This window comes from Polypterus senegalus, chromosome 9 (assembly GCF_016835505.1).
Source record: "Polypterus senegalus isolate Bchr_013 chromosome 9, ASM1683550v1, whole genome shotgun sequence".
In the NCBI taxonomy this organism is placed as follows: Eukaryota; Metazoa; Chordata; class Cladistia; order Polypteriformes; family Polypteridae; genus Polypterus; species Polypterus senegalus.
The window spans coordinates 102,558,292-102,574,679 of NC_053162.1; the positions used below are offsets into that span (position 1 = coordinate 102,558,292).

At 38.0% G+C, this 16,388-nt stretch overlaps 1 protein-coding gene across 1 annotated transcript in view; it reads right to left on the reverse strand.

Annotated features, from left to right (window-relative positions):
• Positions 1–16,388, reverse strand: part of jph3b (junctophilin 3b) — a 384,320-nt gene that overhangs the window by 129,348 nt on the left and 238,584 nt on the right. The window contains exon 3 of the mRNA XM_039763533.1: positions 2,606–2,730. Coding sequence (XP_039619467.1) covers positions 2,606–2,730 — 125 coding nt within the window. The remainder of the gene's footprint in view (positions 1–2,605; positions 2,731–16,388) is intronic.

A 16,388-nucleotide genomic window follows, 5' to 3' on the forward strand; every position in this document is an offset into this window, starting at 1 on the left:
CAATGAACCCTCAGGAATATATTGGATTCTGAAAATTTAAATATTATAAGGGAATAAGGGCTTGTTTTATCTGGCAAAAGAGTTAGTGAAGACAAACCAAGAAAGAAGCAGACAGTAAATCAGAATAATCTAAACACAGTCTTGACTTGACTTGAGAAACAAAAAAAGTTGCATGCATACTGACTATTACACGTTGGAATGATTATTTATAATAATGTGAAAATTATCTGGGCGCTTCATTTTAATAAACCAGTAAATCAACTGAAAAAGGGAAAAATATCACATAACCTTTTTGGGTTGTGTCTCCTTTGTATTTTAATACATTTCTAAAAATTGCCCTGTTAAAAGCAACTAATACAAAGACTACTTTTGATTTAATTCATAATTGAGTTAAAATATGGTATACATACACTTTATGCTTGTATCTCTATATCTTTAAATTGGAATCAGAGATGAGAGTTATGTTGACATGAAGTTATGCCTTCAGCCATGTCTTTCATTTAAAAAAAGACTTAATTGAATGAAAGAATTTGGGAAGAAGCAGAATGTGTGTGTTACTCTCTCTTTATATATAGTCGCACTCATAAGTTTACATAGCCTCGCAGAGTTTGAAAAATATTGTCCATTGTTTAAAAAATAATAAGTAATCATGCAGAAATATTATTTTAATAAGGGGGGTGTGCTCAGGCGAGGCAATTTATAATCACATAACTGTGTATGCCCTTTTTAAATCATAATGATTACTGAAATTGCCCAAATGGGCCTGATCAAAAGTTTACATACCCTTGAATATTGGGGCTGATAATAAACACACACAAGCTAACACACACAGGTTCAAATTAAGGGTAATTAAGGGAGAGTGACCACACCTGTAACCTCTTGGATCAGTTTTGAAGTATAAATAGACAATTTAAATCCATGCGGATCTGTGCTGACTTTACTGGATGCCAAGCCATGGGGAAAGCACAAGAACTGTCAAAGACCTGCAATAAAAGGTTGTTGATTTGTAGAATATCAGTAAAATGATATAAAAGGAGATCCAGAGACCTGAAAATGCCTGTCAGTGGTGTTCAGATTCTGATAAAAAAAAGTGGAAAGTTAGTGGTTCTGTTGTTGTCAGGCCACGATCATGAAGACCAATCGAGATTTCGGACACAAGTGCCAGGATCATTTGCCAAGATGCAAAGAAAAACCCACAAGCTGCTTCAGCTCTGATATGGGCTACTCTGCAATCAAGTGGTGTTGCTGCTTCAAGATGCACAATAAGGAGGCACTTGAACAAAAATGGGTTTAACGGTTCAGTTGCAAGAAAAAAAACCTTTAACATGCTAATGACAGAAAACAACCCACTTACAAAATGCTGAACAGCACCTAGACAAGCCTAAAATCTTCTGGAACAAAGTCATTTTGAATGATGAGACCAAAACTGAACTTTATGGTCACAACCATGAACGCTATTTTTAGACAGGATGTAACAAGGCCCATGAGGAAAAGTACACCATCCCTATTATGAAGAATGGAGGTGGATCTCTGAAGTTCTGGAAGTGTGCTATAGTGGCTCAGGTAACTCAGTGAAAATTGATGGCATGATAAATGCAGCATGTTACCGGAAAATATTGGAGGACAAATTGCATTCATTAGTCTGGAAGCTGTACATGGGACGCAATTGGATCTTTCAACATGACAATTATCCATATCATAAGGCCAAATTATCCCGTTGGGGCTACAACAGAAAAAGGTGAAGGTGCTAGAGTGGCCATTACAGTCTCCTGACCTCACTTTCATTGAGTCACTTTGGGGAGATCGCAAATGTGCAATTCATGAAAGGCAACCCAAGAATTTATGGGTCCTGGAGACTCTTTGCCAAGAAGAATGGGCAGCTCTGCCACCTGAGAAAATCTAAGGCCTCATCCACAACTATCAAAAAAAACTGCATATCATCATTGATGCTAAAGGGGGCAATAAACAAACGCCCCTATTCACTAATCATATGCAAACTTTTGAAAAGGGAGCATCTCATTATTTTCCTCATTACTATGCTTTGTTTAATGGTTGTGCTGTTCTGTGATGCCTTATAGTTTAACTTGGATTCCATTAAAACTTAATGAAATGTCTTTTGTGTGATCAGTCATCTTTTCTTTAAAGTGTGGTACACATCGTACAAATTCTATCAGGGCATGTAAACTTATATGAGAACAACTGTATATATTAGTGCTTGCTCTATTTCAATTAAATCGATGGAACTTTGAATTTAAAGTACTGCTTGTGTCTAAAAGTTCAAGCTGTGATAATTAAAATTAGCTTTATAATCCAGTTTTTGGAGATTACAATAGAACTAATTTTTAAAAATATATATATTAAGATACAAGTAGAAGTGGCAACACACTGACACTCAAGGGGCGTTTGAAATGCAAATACATCACAGAGTTTAATGAGCCACAAATGGTGGGCACTCTGGAATGAGCATGGTAATAACTGTTGAAGGCTGAATATCTTTTAAAAATTAGAATTGTTTTCAATTTCATAAGCTCTCCAAATGGACTACAGCAAATACCATTGCAAAAAAGCTCAACTCAGCAGGGCAGACATGAAAACTGGCACTGACCATTTCCTCGGTGTTGAAAAGAGGGCGAGAATTCTTTGGCAGTGATCCTGGCGAGACGAGCTTCCTCTTGGGCCTTCTGCGATGCTGCTACTGCAGACTCAGCCTTTACACGTGCATGCGACGTCCTGATTAAAAGGAAGAAAGACAGAAATATGGTCAAACATCAAGTTTTTTCTTGTGACAACCATGAAAGAAAGATTTAGCTGTTGCAATACATCAATACTTTAACATGGAAAATCCTAAAAGTTGGCCTCTTTAATAAAGTTTGAAAGCAGCAGTCTGACCCTCAAGCTTTACCATTGCTTCACAGCAGGGCGTTAGTTTCACATGCTATTTAAAACAAAGAAAAAAAATACAGCTTATATGTCAATCATTAAAATGATCAATGGTTGAATATGAGTAAACATTGATTCACAACCTACAGTTGTACACAGACCTGTTCTATGATTTTCAAATATTTTGCCCTTTAAGGAATACTGTATGTGATATGGGCTGATTTAAAGAAGCAGCAGTTACAGGTGATCTAACCTCCAGATGTTTTTTTCTGAACTGCTTTTCTGTATTGATAACATCCGATTTTGCTTCTTAAAGTCTGTTCCCTACCATTATGCTTGATTTTCAGTCAAAAACATAAATGTGTGTATATAGAGTACAGCTTAGCCATTTCTCAAATCATAAACACAATATGCCAGTTTAAATTATGGAAAACATAATATAAATAATAAACAAAAGAATAACAAATAAAATAAAAAAGAATAAATAAAAGAATAACAATAGAAGGATTATTTAAAAATGAAGATTCCTGGACAGGAGTTTATAATTCTTTTCATTTAACGCACTTTATATTTATAACCCTATGAAAAACTGACTGAAAAAGGCAGTGAAGGTAAACTTAATTTCTAAAAGCCTTAATCCCACAAGTAAGAAATGTGTTACACAATTTAGACTCTTCACAATAATAATGTTTTGTTCAAATGGATAATTGTAAACCTCAAATAGCCATTAATGAGAAGTGCCTGCAGAATGAAGAGTGGATGAGTAGACAAACATTTTTGAGCATTCAATCAGATTTCCTCTTTGGAAATGCTTAATTATTAGGATTTTATGTTGGCAGAGTGCTGTGTCCCATCTAAAGTTGGTTTCTTCCTTTCACCTGTTGACTTTACTTGTGTGAATGGCTTAGAAGGATAGAGAGTTATGTCCCTATGGTAATGGGATTTCCTGCTCATGCTTAAAGCTGCAACTCTGTGTTGGAATAAGTGGTTTCAAAAATCCAACGGGTAGGTTCATAACGTAGTAGGCCCACGTATTAGACTGCCATTTCATCTAGGTATGTTCCTACTTTGCTTCCAATTAAAACAGCTTCAGAAATGGATGATATTGTGGAGTATTTCAAATTAAAGTAAGCCACTTCAAGAGTATACTTAAGGTCTTTGTTTTATTTTGTAAATGGATTAATGTTCTGTTTTGAAATAAACAATAAACAGACATCCTGTGAAAACAGTTTTGTATTTGGCATGTAACTAAAAGCTTCTAATAGCCTAAGGAAAGACAGAACAACACGCACAGGGCACTTAAAAGAACCAGCCATTAAGGCGGGTGCCCAGGGTCTATGAGTAAGCAATCATTTGTCTTTATGAAATCCATAAAACGGATTCTGTTAGATGAAATGAAAATATCACTGTGAATCATGTTAAGGGCAGTAGTTCTCTGGGCTTCATTACTCTGTTTGAAGTAAGCATTATGTAGTGCTCTTCTACCTTTGGCCACAATATGGCAACAAGTGTAAGCCAGAAAGCATTATTATTGGATTATTATGGTGGTTCTGTTTAATTAGGAGTCAATTTAGTGAGTACAAATCTTAATTAAGTCCGGGGAACAGTTGAGAGACAATGATGCAGGTGGGGAAAGCTCTGAAGAAAACCTACTGCATGGAATATGTGCCAAATATGTTATTGTTGCTGTAGTGTAAAATCCTCCAGCTTTATACTGTATAATACATATGATGCTCTAGATATTGTCAGTCAGTCTGCATTAGCTGTCAAAACCTTCTTGGGCTAAAAGATTACAGGATATTTTGCTGTTTATTTTTATTGAGAAATGCTTTATTCACACCTGGCACATGGATACTACAAAGCCATTAAAGAATACCTTTTAATTTTTAATATGAATGGAAATAAAATACATAAATACAACGCAGAATATACATTACACCCCCAAAATTTGAGGGGGTGATGTTCCTAGAGTCTCGCAAATTATGAAAAACCGCGAATTTTGGATGTGGTTAAAAAAATGCCTAATTTCATAGTTTAAACCCTAAATATGCCCCCGAAACACTTTAATTTAATTTCAAACTCAGCTTAATATATTACCTAAAAATAAAGAATGTAAAGTAAACCTGTATTCTGTACTGCTATGTCTCCCGCAGTGCTAGAATGTAAAATACAGATGTTACCGCTATATGTACTGTAATTCATGCAAGCGTGTTTTCATTGCCAGAAGCCTTAGACAGTGCAACTTGGGGTTTTAACCCTTAAACTGCCACATACGTTTGGGTTAATGCATCCCTGGATGCCAAATACTTTTTTGCTGGACTTTAAGTAAATGTCACAATTAACAAAGAAAAAGTGAAATTTTAATGGAACACATTTTTTTCATGCAAAGAGCATCAAAATTACTGCAACACTGATCATTTTACACACTGCTAATAAACTGTAAAAACTATTTAAAAAACTACTGGAACAATATGTACAAAGAGCAACTGACACCATGGATGAAACTCGGTAAATCACTGTGCCAACTACGCTTGAACTGACTGCATGCACGCAAGCACACAGACGTAAGTGTTGACACTGGCAGGCTATAGTGCAGTGGCTCAATCCCAGGGACAGTGTGGCTGCAGTACTGCGGGGTGCCACATGTGGGACACAAAATTGCACAGAAACACAGGAGATTGTAGAGGCAGGAACTTTATTCAAACACTTCGAACAAACATGTCTCTTTCAGAAGTAAAAGGACCTCAGTATGCAATTAGTTATTGATTAATGAATAGACAAACAGCATAGAGGAGTATAACCCCCAACAGGAGCAGAGAATGTCTGGGGGAGGAGAGAGAAAGCAATCAGCCAAAAAGGACAGGTGCTGTTCAGTCTTTTAAGTAAGCGTAGCGTTGTGAGAGAAGCATATCACGCGACAGAGCAGCCACTAGTAAGCCCAGCAAGTAAGGGAGCAATGTGAAGGTAATCTATCAGCGTTTTTTAAGAGGGGGTTTTTGAGGAGTGTCTGTTTCTTCTAGGGGTGCGTTCATCCCCCCTGCTAACAAGGGGCTGGCAGTGGTCAAGAGCTGGCTACTCAACAAATTTATTCATTTTTATGGTGGAGATTCCAGGAAATCACCCAGCCTTGACCCGACCTGCACGCACTCACAAACAGAGACAAAAACAAAGCAAACTGGTTATCAAACGGCAAATAAAGAATGTAATGAAAACAAGTGAAATAAGAAAATAACGATACCACCCCTGTTCCCCTTACGGTGATTACAGATTAAATACAAAAAAGCAAACAAAACACGCACAGTAAATCATGAAAAAGTTCATGAAAAGCGGCAATGGATGAAATGCAATGATGAAAATAGATAGTCCAGAGATCTGCACATTGAATGGGAATGTAAAGATAGTCCTACTGCTAGTTCCTGAAATGGTGAAGATGGGTTTAGGAGCGCTCCTTTCTTTGCAGGATGGCCATGAATCTACTTACAGTCCTCATGTACACAGACAGTCGACAGACAACCCAAACACAGAAACGATCCAGGGCAAAATGAATAAGTACAGGTAACCCAACAGAAGGCAGACAGACAGGAACTTGAAACACAAATTACAAAAGCTTTTTTTTTGCTTTTTGTCACTGGCTCCCTTTTTAAAAGCCGCGCTGACATCTTTTGACCTCAACAGCCCTAGTACCCTCAGCAGAAGACCAATCAGAGCCACTGCAGGGACTGCTGGGAGTTGCAGTTTCAAATTCTATTGGCTACTTTCACCATCCCAAGCCGCGGTTTTCTACAGTTGCTTCCTGTTCTCTCAACAGTACAGTATTGGAGGAAATATGTGGTTTCCGCTAACAATTATTAGTTGGGTTCTAAGGAAAAATCCACGAAAGTCTGAGGCCGTGAACTCTGAGCTGCAAAGTCTGGTGACATTGTCCCACCAGGACGCCGGGAGAAGGGAAGGACCGGGAGAGGGGCAGTATTTTCCCCGGAACAGAAGAAGACAGACTTCCTGGGTTGCATGGGGTCCACAGAGCTGGGATGCTCAACCCTGTGGGGGGAAGTGGCCCCCGCCAGGGGGCGCCTGGACAGCTCCAGAATGGTGGTCGGCAGCAATTCCGCCAACAACAGGAAGTACTGCAAGAAGAGGAGCTGAACTTGTATGCAGCACTTCCACCACACCCAGAAGTGCTGCCGGATGTTAATTGAGAAGCACCTGGAGCACTTTCGGATGCAGTTTAAAAGAGGCCACCGCACTCCACTCAAGACGGAGCTATGAGTGAGGAGTAGAGGCAACTGAAGAAGAAAAGAGAAAGGGAACAGAGCTTTAGCACTGCTGATTTGTGCTTTGTGGCGATTGTGTTGTGGAAAGGAAACACAATAAATCATATGTATATTCGGGACAGTCGGTGTCGGTCTGTCTGTGGTCGGGCTGGTATATCACAATGGCATCCTAGATGGGACTGCCTGCCTGTTAAAAGGTAGGGGACCCCATTAAAAATAATTTTGCGAGTCGCCCAGTTCAACAGTCAGAGGCACACGCACGCTGCGACATATGTGCACAGTGCAACCAGCTGCTCACCCTACACGCCCCTGGAGGTCCACGGAAGCTCCGTTCCTGCTGATGGGGAGGAAAAAGAATAGGTAAGCCCTGAGGGCAGAGTCCGTTCAAGCCCATGTCGCCATCGCGGAAGCTCGGGTCGGCACAGAAGCTGAAAAGGGCATCCAGAGGAAGTACGCCCCGGAAGACGTGGTCTGGGAGGTAAGTCTCATGTGTGAGAGTGGTCAGCCCGGCAGGAAATACTGTACTATCCCCGGTCTTATTTTCTCGCTGGGAACTGCCCGGATCCGCATCTGTGGCCGAAACATGCTGACCAATGGGGAGACAGCAGAGCGATGTCGGAAGAAGAGGAGGGGTCGCTGCCGATTGGAGAACAACATCGGACTCGATTCAAAGCCGGAGGGAGTGATGGAGGACCGGACAATGGGTACCCAAACAGCTTACTGAAGGATAAATTGCCTTTATTTTATGATTTTCCCTAATGGAAGGACAGGAGGAGGTAGCTTATGAAGGGCACTGCCTTCCCTGAACCATTAGTTATCAGGCCGCCTTGGTTGCCATGGCTCCATGGATTCCTGCAGGGCACACAGGGAGTTGGAGTTCGCCACAGCCCTATTGGGTTCAGTGGGAACCTCCAGGGGGTGTGTATGGGGTTCTCGCCTTACCTGGAATTATTCCTGGGTCATGAAGATGGGACACCGGAGGTTCTCCTGGGATCCTGAATATAAGGAGCAGCCTCAAATCATTTGGGAGCAAAAGTCGGGATGAGGTGGATGAAGCTTGCCTTTGGAGGAATAGAGGTGAAGAAGAGAGGAAGATGAGGAGGAGGAAGAAGAAGAGGAAAAAAAATGCTGTACTGTAATGTGCTTTTGGTGCTTAATTGTACTGTGGATTCCTGTGGGGTATATGGGAAAGTGCTTCCCCACATAAATAAAAAACGTCTGTGTGCAGAGACTTGTGCCTGTAAGTGTTGGGTTGGGTGTTTGGGGAGCCATGTGCCTCTTGGTCTTCACAATATATAACAGGGTGAGCCAAAATGAAGTACCACATTTCTCAAGTTCATTGCGCGAGGCAGAGGCAGCCGAGTGGGTTGGGGTGGGGGTCCTTTGATAGGCGATCCCTTGTAGTTTTCAGTCGCCAACATGCCTTGGTCCTGTGCACACCATGCTTTCGATGTCAAAGCATTCTTCAAAAACAACAAATCTGACAACACTATGCAACAAGTCTTCTGAACATACTTCAGCATTCCTCCTAACGGTGACGTCCCAAATCGTAAAACAATTCTTCAGTGGGTGGCTAAATTTAGTCAGACGGGTAAAAATTGAACAGAAAATCTCCAGGCTGTCCTCAGAATATACGAATGCCTGAAAATATCCAAGCTGTAAGGGCATCAATTTTTTCTCCTAGATGTTCAGCGCGCAAACATGCTATTGCCTTATGCATTTCCAACATGTCTTTAAGGAGGATTTTACATGAGGACCTTAATTTCCATCCATACAAAATGATGGTAGTGCAGGAACTCACTGAGAGAGACTGGGAGAGCTGTAGAGAGTTGTGCATGAACATTCTTCCTGATGACGCATATTTTCATTTGAATGGTTGCGTAAATAAGCAAAATGTTCGCTTTGGGCTGAAACCAACCTTTGTGGACTTCAGAGATCCTTGAACAGTGAGCATGTTCAAGTGGCAGAATTTGCCATTGTAGGCCCTTACTTTTTTGAGAAGGGGGAACAGCAGTTACCGTCACTTGGAAGAAATGGATGTGGTGGATGCTTGGTTTGAACAGGATGGAGTAACAGCTCATATGGCATGGAGATTCATGCAAGTTTTGTGGGAGATGTTTCCTGGGAAGCCGATCTCCCTGTGCGGCAATGTCAGGTGGCCATCATGTTCACCTAATCTCACTCCGTGAAATTTCTTCTTGTTGGGCTATCTCAAGCACACACCGACCTCAAAACTTTGAAGCTCTCAAGGACGCTGTTTGCCATGAAACTACCGCTATTTCCCTTGAAATGGCCAAACGAGTCATGCAAGCATTCAGAAATCATCTCAAAAAGTATATCGATAACGATGGCTACCACCTTGAAGACATCATATTTAAAACACATGTAAAAAATTTATTTTGTATTTGTTGTAATGAAATTTATTTTATCTTTTAGCATTCAATTTATCTTGTCATTCATCTGATAAACTAAGGTGTAAATCAAGAGTTGAACTGACATCTTTGCAGAAGCCCCTTCAGACTAGAAAACACCAAATGAACACCCAAGTTTGAACAAAGAGCTATAATTCAATGTGTGACAACATTGATCAACAAAATAATGCACCTACAAGCAAACAGTTCTTCTGTAACTGGATGGGAATTTAATCTAGAGATTACACCTTTCCTCAAAAACTAGCTACACTCATCTCTCTTGGGGAAATTCTGTTTGCACTCTCTGAAACCATTCTCTGAAACTTTAAAGCTGATGAAGTTTTTCATCTTTTAGGAGCTGAAACCTTACAATTTCTCTCTGTAAACCTGAAAACTTTGATTCACTCTGCCAAGCCCAGCCCTGTGCTAGTAACTGTGTTAGAAGACTGGGAAGCAGCCATTACTTCAAGAAGGGAACGTAAGCTTTATTTCTGCACCAGTAATGTTTTTCCCTAAGAAGCTGCCAAAGACACAGCAAAAAGCTTAACTAACAGCACACCACAAACACAGGACCATGTCACAACATAACAAGAATCCTCCACTTGAACAACATCATCCTTCAAGACTTGGTATTGTAAAACTGTTTATCTGTGCCAAGATAAATTAGAACTCTAAATATTCAGTAAACAGCCATCCTATTCTGTGTCATATGTTTGTCTGTCTTGTCTAGTGTCTTTTATTTAAATTTATATACAGTTATCATATTTCCATAATTCTTTCTGCTTATCAATAATTGTATTATTCTGTTTATCAAAAGAAGTGCTCTTCAGTTACCTTCATATAATTATAATGGTCGCAAACTGCCTCCTATATTGAATGGTAAGGAAAGTAAAGTAGGTGCCTTACCAAATTATTTAATTAATTATTAGCATAAGGCAAAACTGACAATTAAGCAAAGTTAAAATTTTCTTCCACTTTCCTACATTATTTTGCTATCATTGGAGATGGGCAAGTTAAAATCGCTTTTTACTACACTTTGTTCATATGAAAGACTCTTCACTGCAGTTCCCATTTATACTGTTAGGAACTGCTGATTGAAAAAAAATGATTCACATGGGTGCATGGGCAAGTTGACAGCTCTTTGCAGATTTGCTGCTACATGCACTTCTCACTCCATTATACACGCTGCACATCCTGCTCCAACCATGCAGATGCTGCGTGTGTCAGCATATTTTGTGAATGTGTTGAGTGATCGAACATTAATGCATCATAAACCTTGCTGTGATTGTGTTTGGTGCTTACACAACATATCACTCAAATTGTTGGAAAATATACATTTGAAAAAAATTGTGATATGTATCAGCCCTTACATGAATGTACATTGTTACTCTCTTTAGAAAATTGTATACTGTTGTATACTCATAGGACGTCTGCTGGTAGGATAGTGGTTATCCCTGTGTCATATTATTTCTTTTGATAAATTGTGTTGATTTATTTGTTTATCCCTCTGTTTGGAATGCCAGGTTGCACCTGAAATTTGAAATTTAAGGCAGAGAATTTCTCTTGGAAAACAGGAACTCAACTGAAGAAAGCAACTTTTGAGGTCAGAATAAGGAAAAAAAAAAAAAAAGGATCAGGTTATGTATTGTATCCATTCATTTCCTAATTTATTTACATTATTTTGACTGCATTTCCTTTAACAATGCTGTACACAGAATGAAATCAATAAGAAATTGAACACTATATAAAAATATGAATAAGAGATGAATTCTGTTTATAGATTAATAGATACAAAAAATTAGAAACCCGTGGATTTTACTCTGAGTGCTAGTTAACTTGAGAAAGAAGTCTGAAATACATGATTTAATTCCATTTAATATTAGAAGCAAAGCAATTATGATTAACTTTGTGAATGATGAACACCTCTGAATTTCAGTTTAGCGGAATCTGTTCAAAATGTAGGCATTGTGTATGGCATGGCTTTAACTTTGAGTTCTTACCTTTTCACTTTCTAAAACCTGCTTTCATCCTCTTGGAGATATTGCAAAACTTGGTTAGCTTCTTAATCTCTAGGATCTTCTTAAGAACAGGTGAGTTGTGTGTCTCAAACTGATTTGTTCAATGCTGTCAGGAGGTTCAGATGTTTCTCTTGCAGTTGTACATGTATTTCAGACCACTGCAAGTCTTAAATCACTTCACTGGCTTTCAAATTAAGTTTAGATCCTACTTTAAAGTTCTCTTGATCACATTTAAAGTCTTAAATAGTTAACACCCCTACCCCTTACCTTAAATGACTTATTACACTGGGGTGTGAATTACAGTCTCAAAATTAAAGCCTCTTTAAAATTATGAAGATACACAACACTAATAAAAGAGCCATAGCTATAGGTTATTCAAAATATCAAATGATATACCTACCAATATTAGTAAAGCTTCACTGATCTCAGAATTGAAATCAAGGCCAAAGACACATTATTTTGCCTTGCTCCGTTAGAGCTGGTGCCGAGGTTGTTTCTTATTGCCATCTTATATTGCTTTCTAATTCAAAAACACTGGTTTAGTTTTAGCGGTGTTAAACTTTGTCCATGTCATTCCCATCTCTGTTTCTCTAGTGGCACCTGGGGCCTCATTTATAAAACTTAGCGTGGATTTGTGAAAATATGCACACATTTCTATGCTACTTACCTTTTATAAATAACAATCACCTTGTAAATATGTCTTTGTGAACAAGCCCCAATGCTAAACAACCTCATACATATGCAATCACATTTGTCACATTAACACACATTTTAATAATATATTACATTATAATTATAATATAATAATGCATGCAAGTCATCATTTAGCTGGTTTGCCAGCATTGCCCTACTCTTTTAAAAAAAATGGTTCTTTAATGGCATTTTTTGTTTCTTGATTGTTTCTTGTAGAACTTTTGCTTGACAAAGCACAGTTTCATTCTGGGAAGAGTTCTTTGCATATTAAGTAGTTTTTTGTGCTTTGAAAAATATCCTACCTAGCAGAAAAACAAACTGAAATCTTTTATGTATGGCAGGCTACCTAGAAGGACACTAACAGATTAAGAAAACCTGGACTTAACCTGTGTTATTTTGTGTAGTCAGATCCCTCTTAAAATCATGACCCTTTGGTACTTCACATGTTTCCATTAATTCATGGTTATTTACTGTATGTAGCCCATTATGGATCAAAATAAATAATGGTTTTTCTAGAACCTTCATGTGGATGGGTTTTTTGGGAACAAAAAATGGTTCCCCTATGGCATTTCTTTGAAGAACCACTCTGGCACCTTTATTTTTAATAGTGTACCTTATCATAGTTGTTGTCATTTCCCCGTTTCTCGGAAATGTTATGTACACGTGTCAGTATTGCCATAAATATACACGTTCCCCTGTCAAGGTTTCTTTTATAAAAGGAAAAAAAAGGAAATACAGAAATAATTGCTTCCTCTGTGCTTTTGGAGCTTATTCTAAAATTTTACTGATTAGATCCTGCCATGTTTTGAAAAAAATCTGTACAGATCCTTTAACTTAGTATTTGACTTTTTCCAATTTCAAATAGTATAAAACATCAGTTTCCCACTGACTTAAAAGAGGAGAGTTAGGATTCTTACAGTTTAGCAAAATACGTCTGCGTGCCAAAAGTGTAGTGAATGCAATCGCAGTTTGTTTGTCCTTCTCCACTTTAAACCCATCTGGAAGAACACCAAACACAGCTGTTAATGGGTTAGCAGGGATTGTGAGACCAATGCTGTCTGAAAGGTAATTAAAAATTTTGGTCCAGAATGACGTTAATTTGGTGCAGGCCCAAAACATGCAACCCAGTGAGGCTGGGACTTGATTGCAGCGTTCGCAGGTTGGATCTTACCCTGGAAACATTTTGGAGAGTTTTAGGTGAGACAGATGTGCTCGATATATAAATTTGAGTTGAATAATTGTATGCTTTGCGTATATGGAGCCCGAGTGAATTCTCTGCATTGCTATCTTCCGCTCATTTTCTGATATATTAATTGATTAATTAATCAATTGAGATTTCAGACATCTTATTTATAAATAAAATTTTAGTTTTCTGCATACAGACTGATCCTTTCCTGAATGTGGCTGGAATGAGACCAATGGAATTTAGACTTAAACCCTCTTATACAGTATATATTTTCAAATATATTGCATGATATCTCTCCGTTTATGTTTCAATATCATGTTTTGCTATTATGCTTCACTTTGTCTTTCTTCATATTTGTAATTACTGTATAGTGCATGGACTCATAAGTTTGAATAAGCTGAATCAAAGATTGAATTGAATTTCTTTGGCTAACTATACTGCAGTGATTCTCAAAGAGTACTGCATAATTCAGTGTTATCTATAATCAACACAAACGGCTTCAGCAGTCAGACTACGGTCATTACCGACAGCCTTTTGGCAAAAAGTGAAAACCTGGCTACCAGTTGAAACCATGGAGAATGCATGACAGTAAGCTGTTGTTAATGAAACTTTGGAGGAAGACAAAAAGAAATCTTATTGGACAGCTTGGGGCAAATGTTTGTGTATCTCAATGCCTTTAATATTACAGCCTTACAATATTAATGAGGAGAGCTGTACTATATCTCCACCCAAAGTTCTTTCTTAACTTTTATGCATTGTTCTCATTCAGTGACACATGGGTTAACACACTTATTTTGTTAACTCAAAACATTCACCCAATAAGGGAACTGAGGCATTGCAGAGTAAGCTATTAGAAAGGGAGTAATATTAAGCTGTGTGATCAAGCTGATATGCTTTCATGGTAATATTTTTCAATTTCTCTGGAGGATGAACGCATCTCGCACAGAGTCAAATTTTATCTAAAGTTACTTCCCATAATCACTGCTGTATAATTTATCAATGTCGCTGAGTTTTAAATTGGCTCTACCTGTGATTGTGTTATTTAGTCTCTTTGACATCTTGTAAAGAACTTTGAGCTACATTGTTTGTATTAAAATGTACTATATAAATACTTATTGTTGTTATGATTGAAGCATGCTATGTTTACATCCACTTACTCTAGTGTCAATCAGATTCCTTATGTGTCCTTTTAATTAAAAAATAGGTATAATGTATCTATATGATTTTCATGTTTTTGAATAGATTCTTATTGCACTCTGTAGTCTGTTGCATTGAACAGAATCTTTGTGTAGTTTGTGAGGATCCAAAGCCGATTGACAGTATATCAAATAAATAATAATAACTATTAAAATGCAGCAATTCTCAATTGCCCTAAAGTCAATGAATTAAAACAAATAACCAAATGATATACTAGAGTAAAACTCCACCTCTCTTGAACAGAGGTAGCGCCATATCATGACATATGGTGGTCTCAGTACGTTTTCCCAATGCCTGACCCTCGTCTTTGTATTTCTATATTGCAATGGTGTTTGATTTATGATTTATGAAGGTCATTTTTAATACCTGCTGTTAACATTTATCAGGTATAAATTGGTGTTAAATCTGTCTGTAAAACTATGATATCATATGAAAACATACATACAGTATGACCTCTCAAGATCCATGCCTGCCTCAACTTTTCTGATAATCAGGGAACACAGTTAACTTGTCTGATAATGGCCATGGGTTGTTTGTCAATATCTGCTTATGGAATGGCTTCTTGGTAATACTATATAAAATCTCTTTCAGAGGCAGCTCTGCACTAACCAAATTATTTTAACAAGAACTGTGATGCACAAAGAAATATTTAACACACCTTTAGATTGTTTATTATTGGTAGTGAAATATTAACTTCTTGTCAGTCCTCACAATTTTGTCCAGAACTGTTAGATTAGACAATAGAAGCTAAAAGGTTTGAACAAGACAGGATGGGACGAAAGTGTTTTGCAAAGTCCCTTCTTTGTACACCAACACCCAGAAAATGTACCTAAACACATATCCTTAGACAGTCATGACTCATTTCTGTCCATGGAGGGCCACTAAGATTGTTGGTTTTTTTCAGTGCTGTGAAAATGTATTTGCCTCCTTTCTGACATTCTTCAGCTTTGTATATTTGTCTCAAAAAATGACTCCAGAACTTTAGACAAAATACAATATTAGATAAAAAAAAACCAAAATAAACATATAAAATCATTTCTAAATGTCTACTTAATATAATTTAGCCATAATATTATCTACCACCGGTACAGTATTGCCTATGTGAAAAAGTAATTTCCCTCTTAATTTATCACTCTCACAGCTAACCAAAGTTAATTATTAATTAGACTTAGCTTACAGAACACAGCCAGACCTGATTACAGCTGGCTCTGTTAACCCTAAACCTCACTATATATTGACGTTTACAATAAGTACACATCATGAGTTTCCTAGAAATACACCATACCTCGATCAAAGAAACTAAGAAGAGATGAAGAAACAAGAAAGGATTACAAAACCATTACTTAGGCTTTAAGACTCCACCACACTACAGTGAGAGCCATTCTTCCCAAATGAAGAACTGTTGTGAATCTTCCCAGCTTGTCTAAATTACCCTAAGAGCAAAGTGATAATTCATTCAAGAAGTCACTGAAGAACTTCCAAAGAACTGCAGGCAAACCTAGCCTTAGTCAAAGTCAGTGTTCATGTCTTCGCAATAAGGAATTGAGTACAAATGGGATTCATGGGAGAGTAGCAAAGTGGAAACCTCTGCTATCCAAGTGTTACATCAATCATCACACATTTACAAAGAAACACGTGGATGATTCCCAGGTTTAATGTTCTTTGCACAGACAAGTCCAACGAGTCTAAAGAAGAACCGTTTGGGTAACGCAGGTCCCATTATACCTGGTAT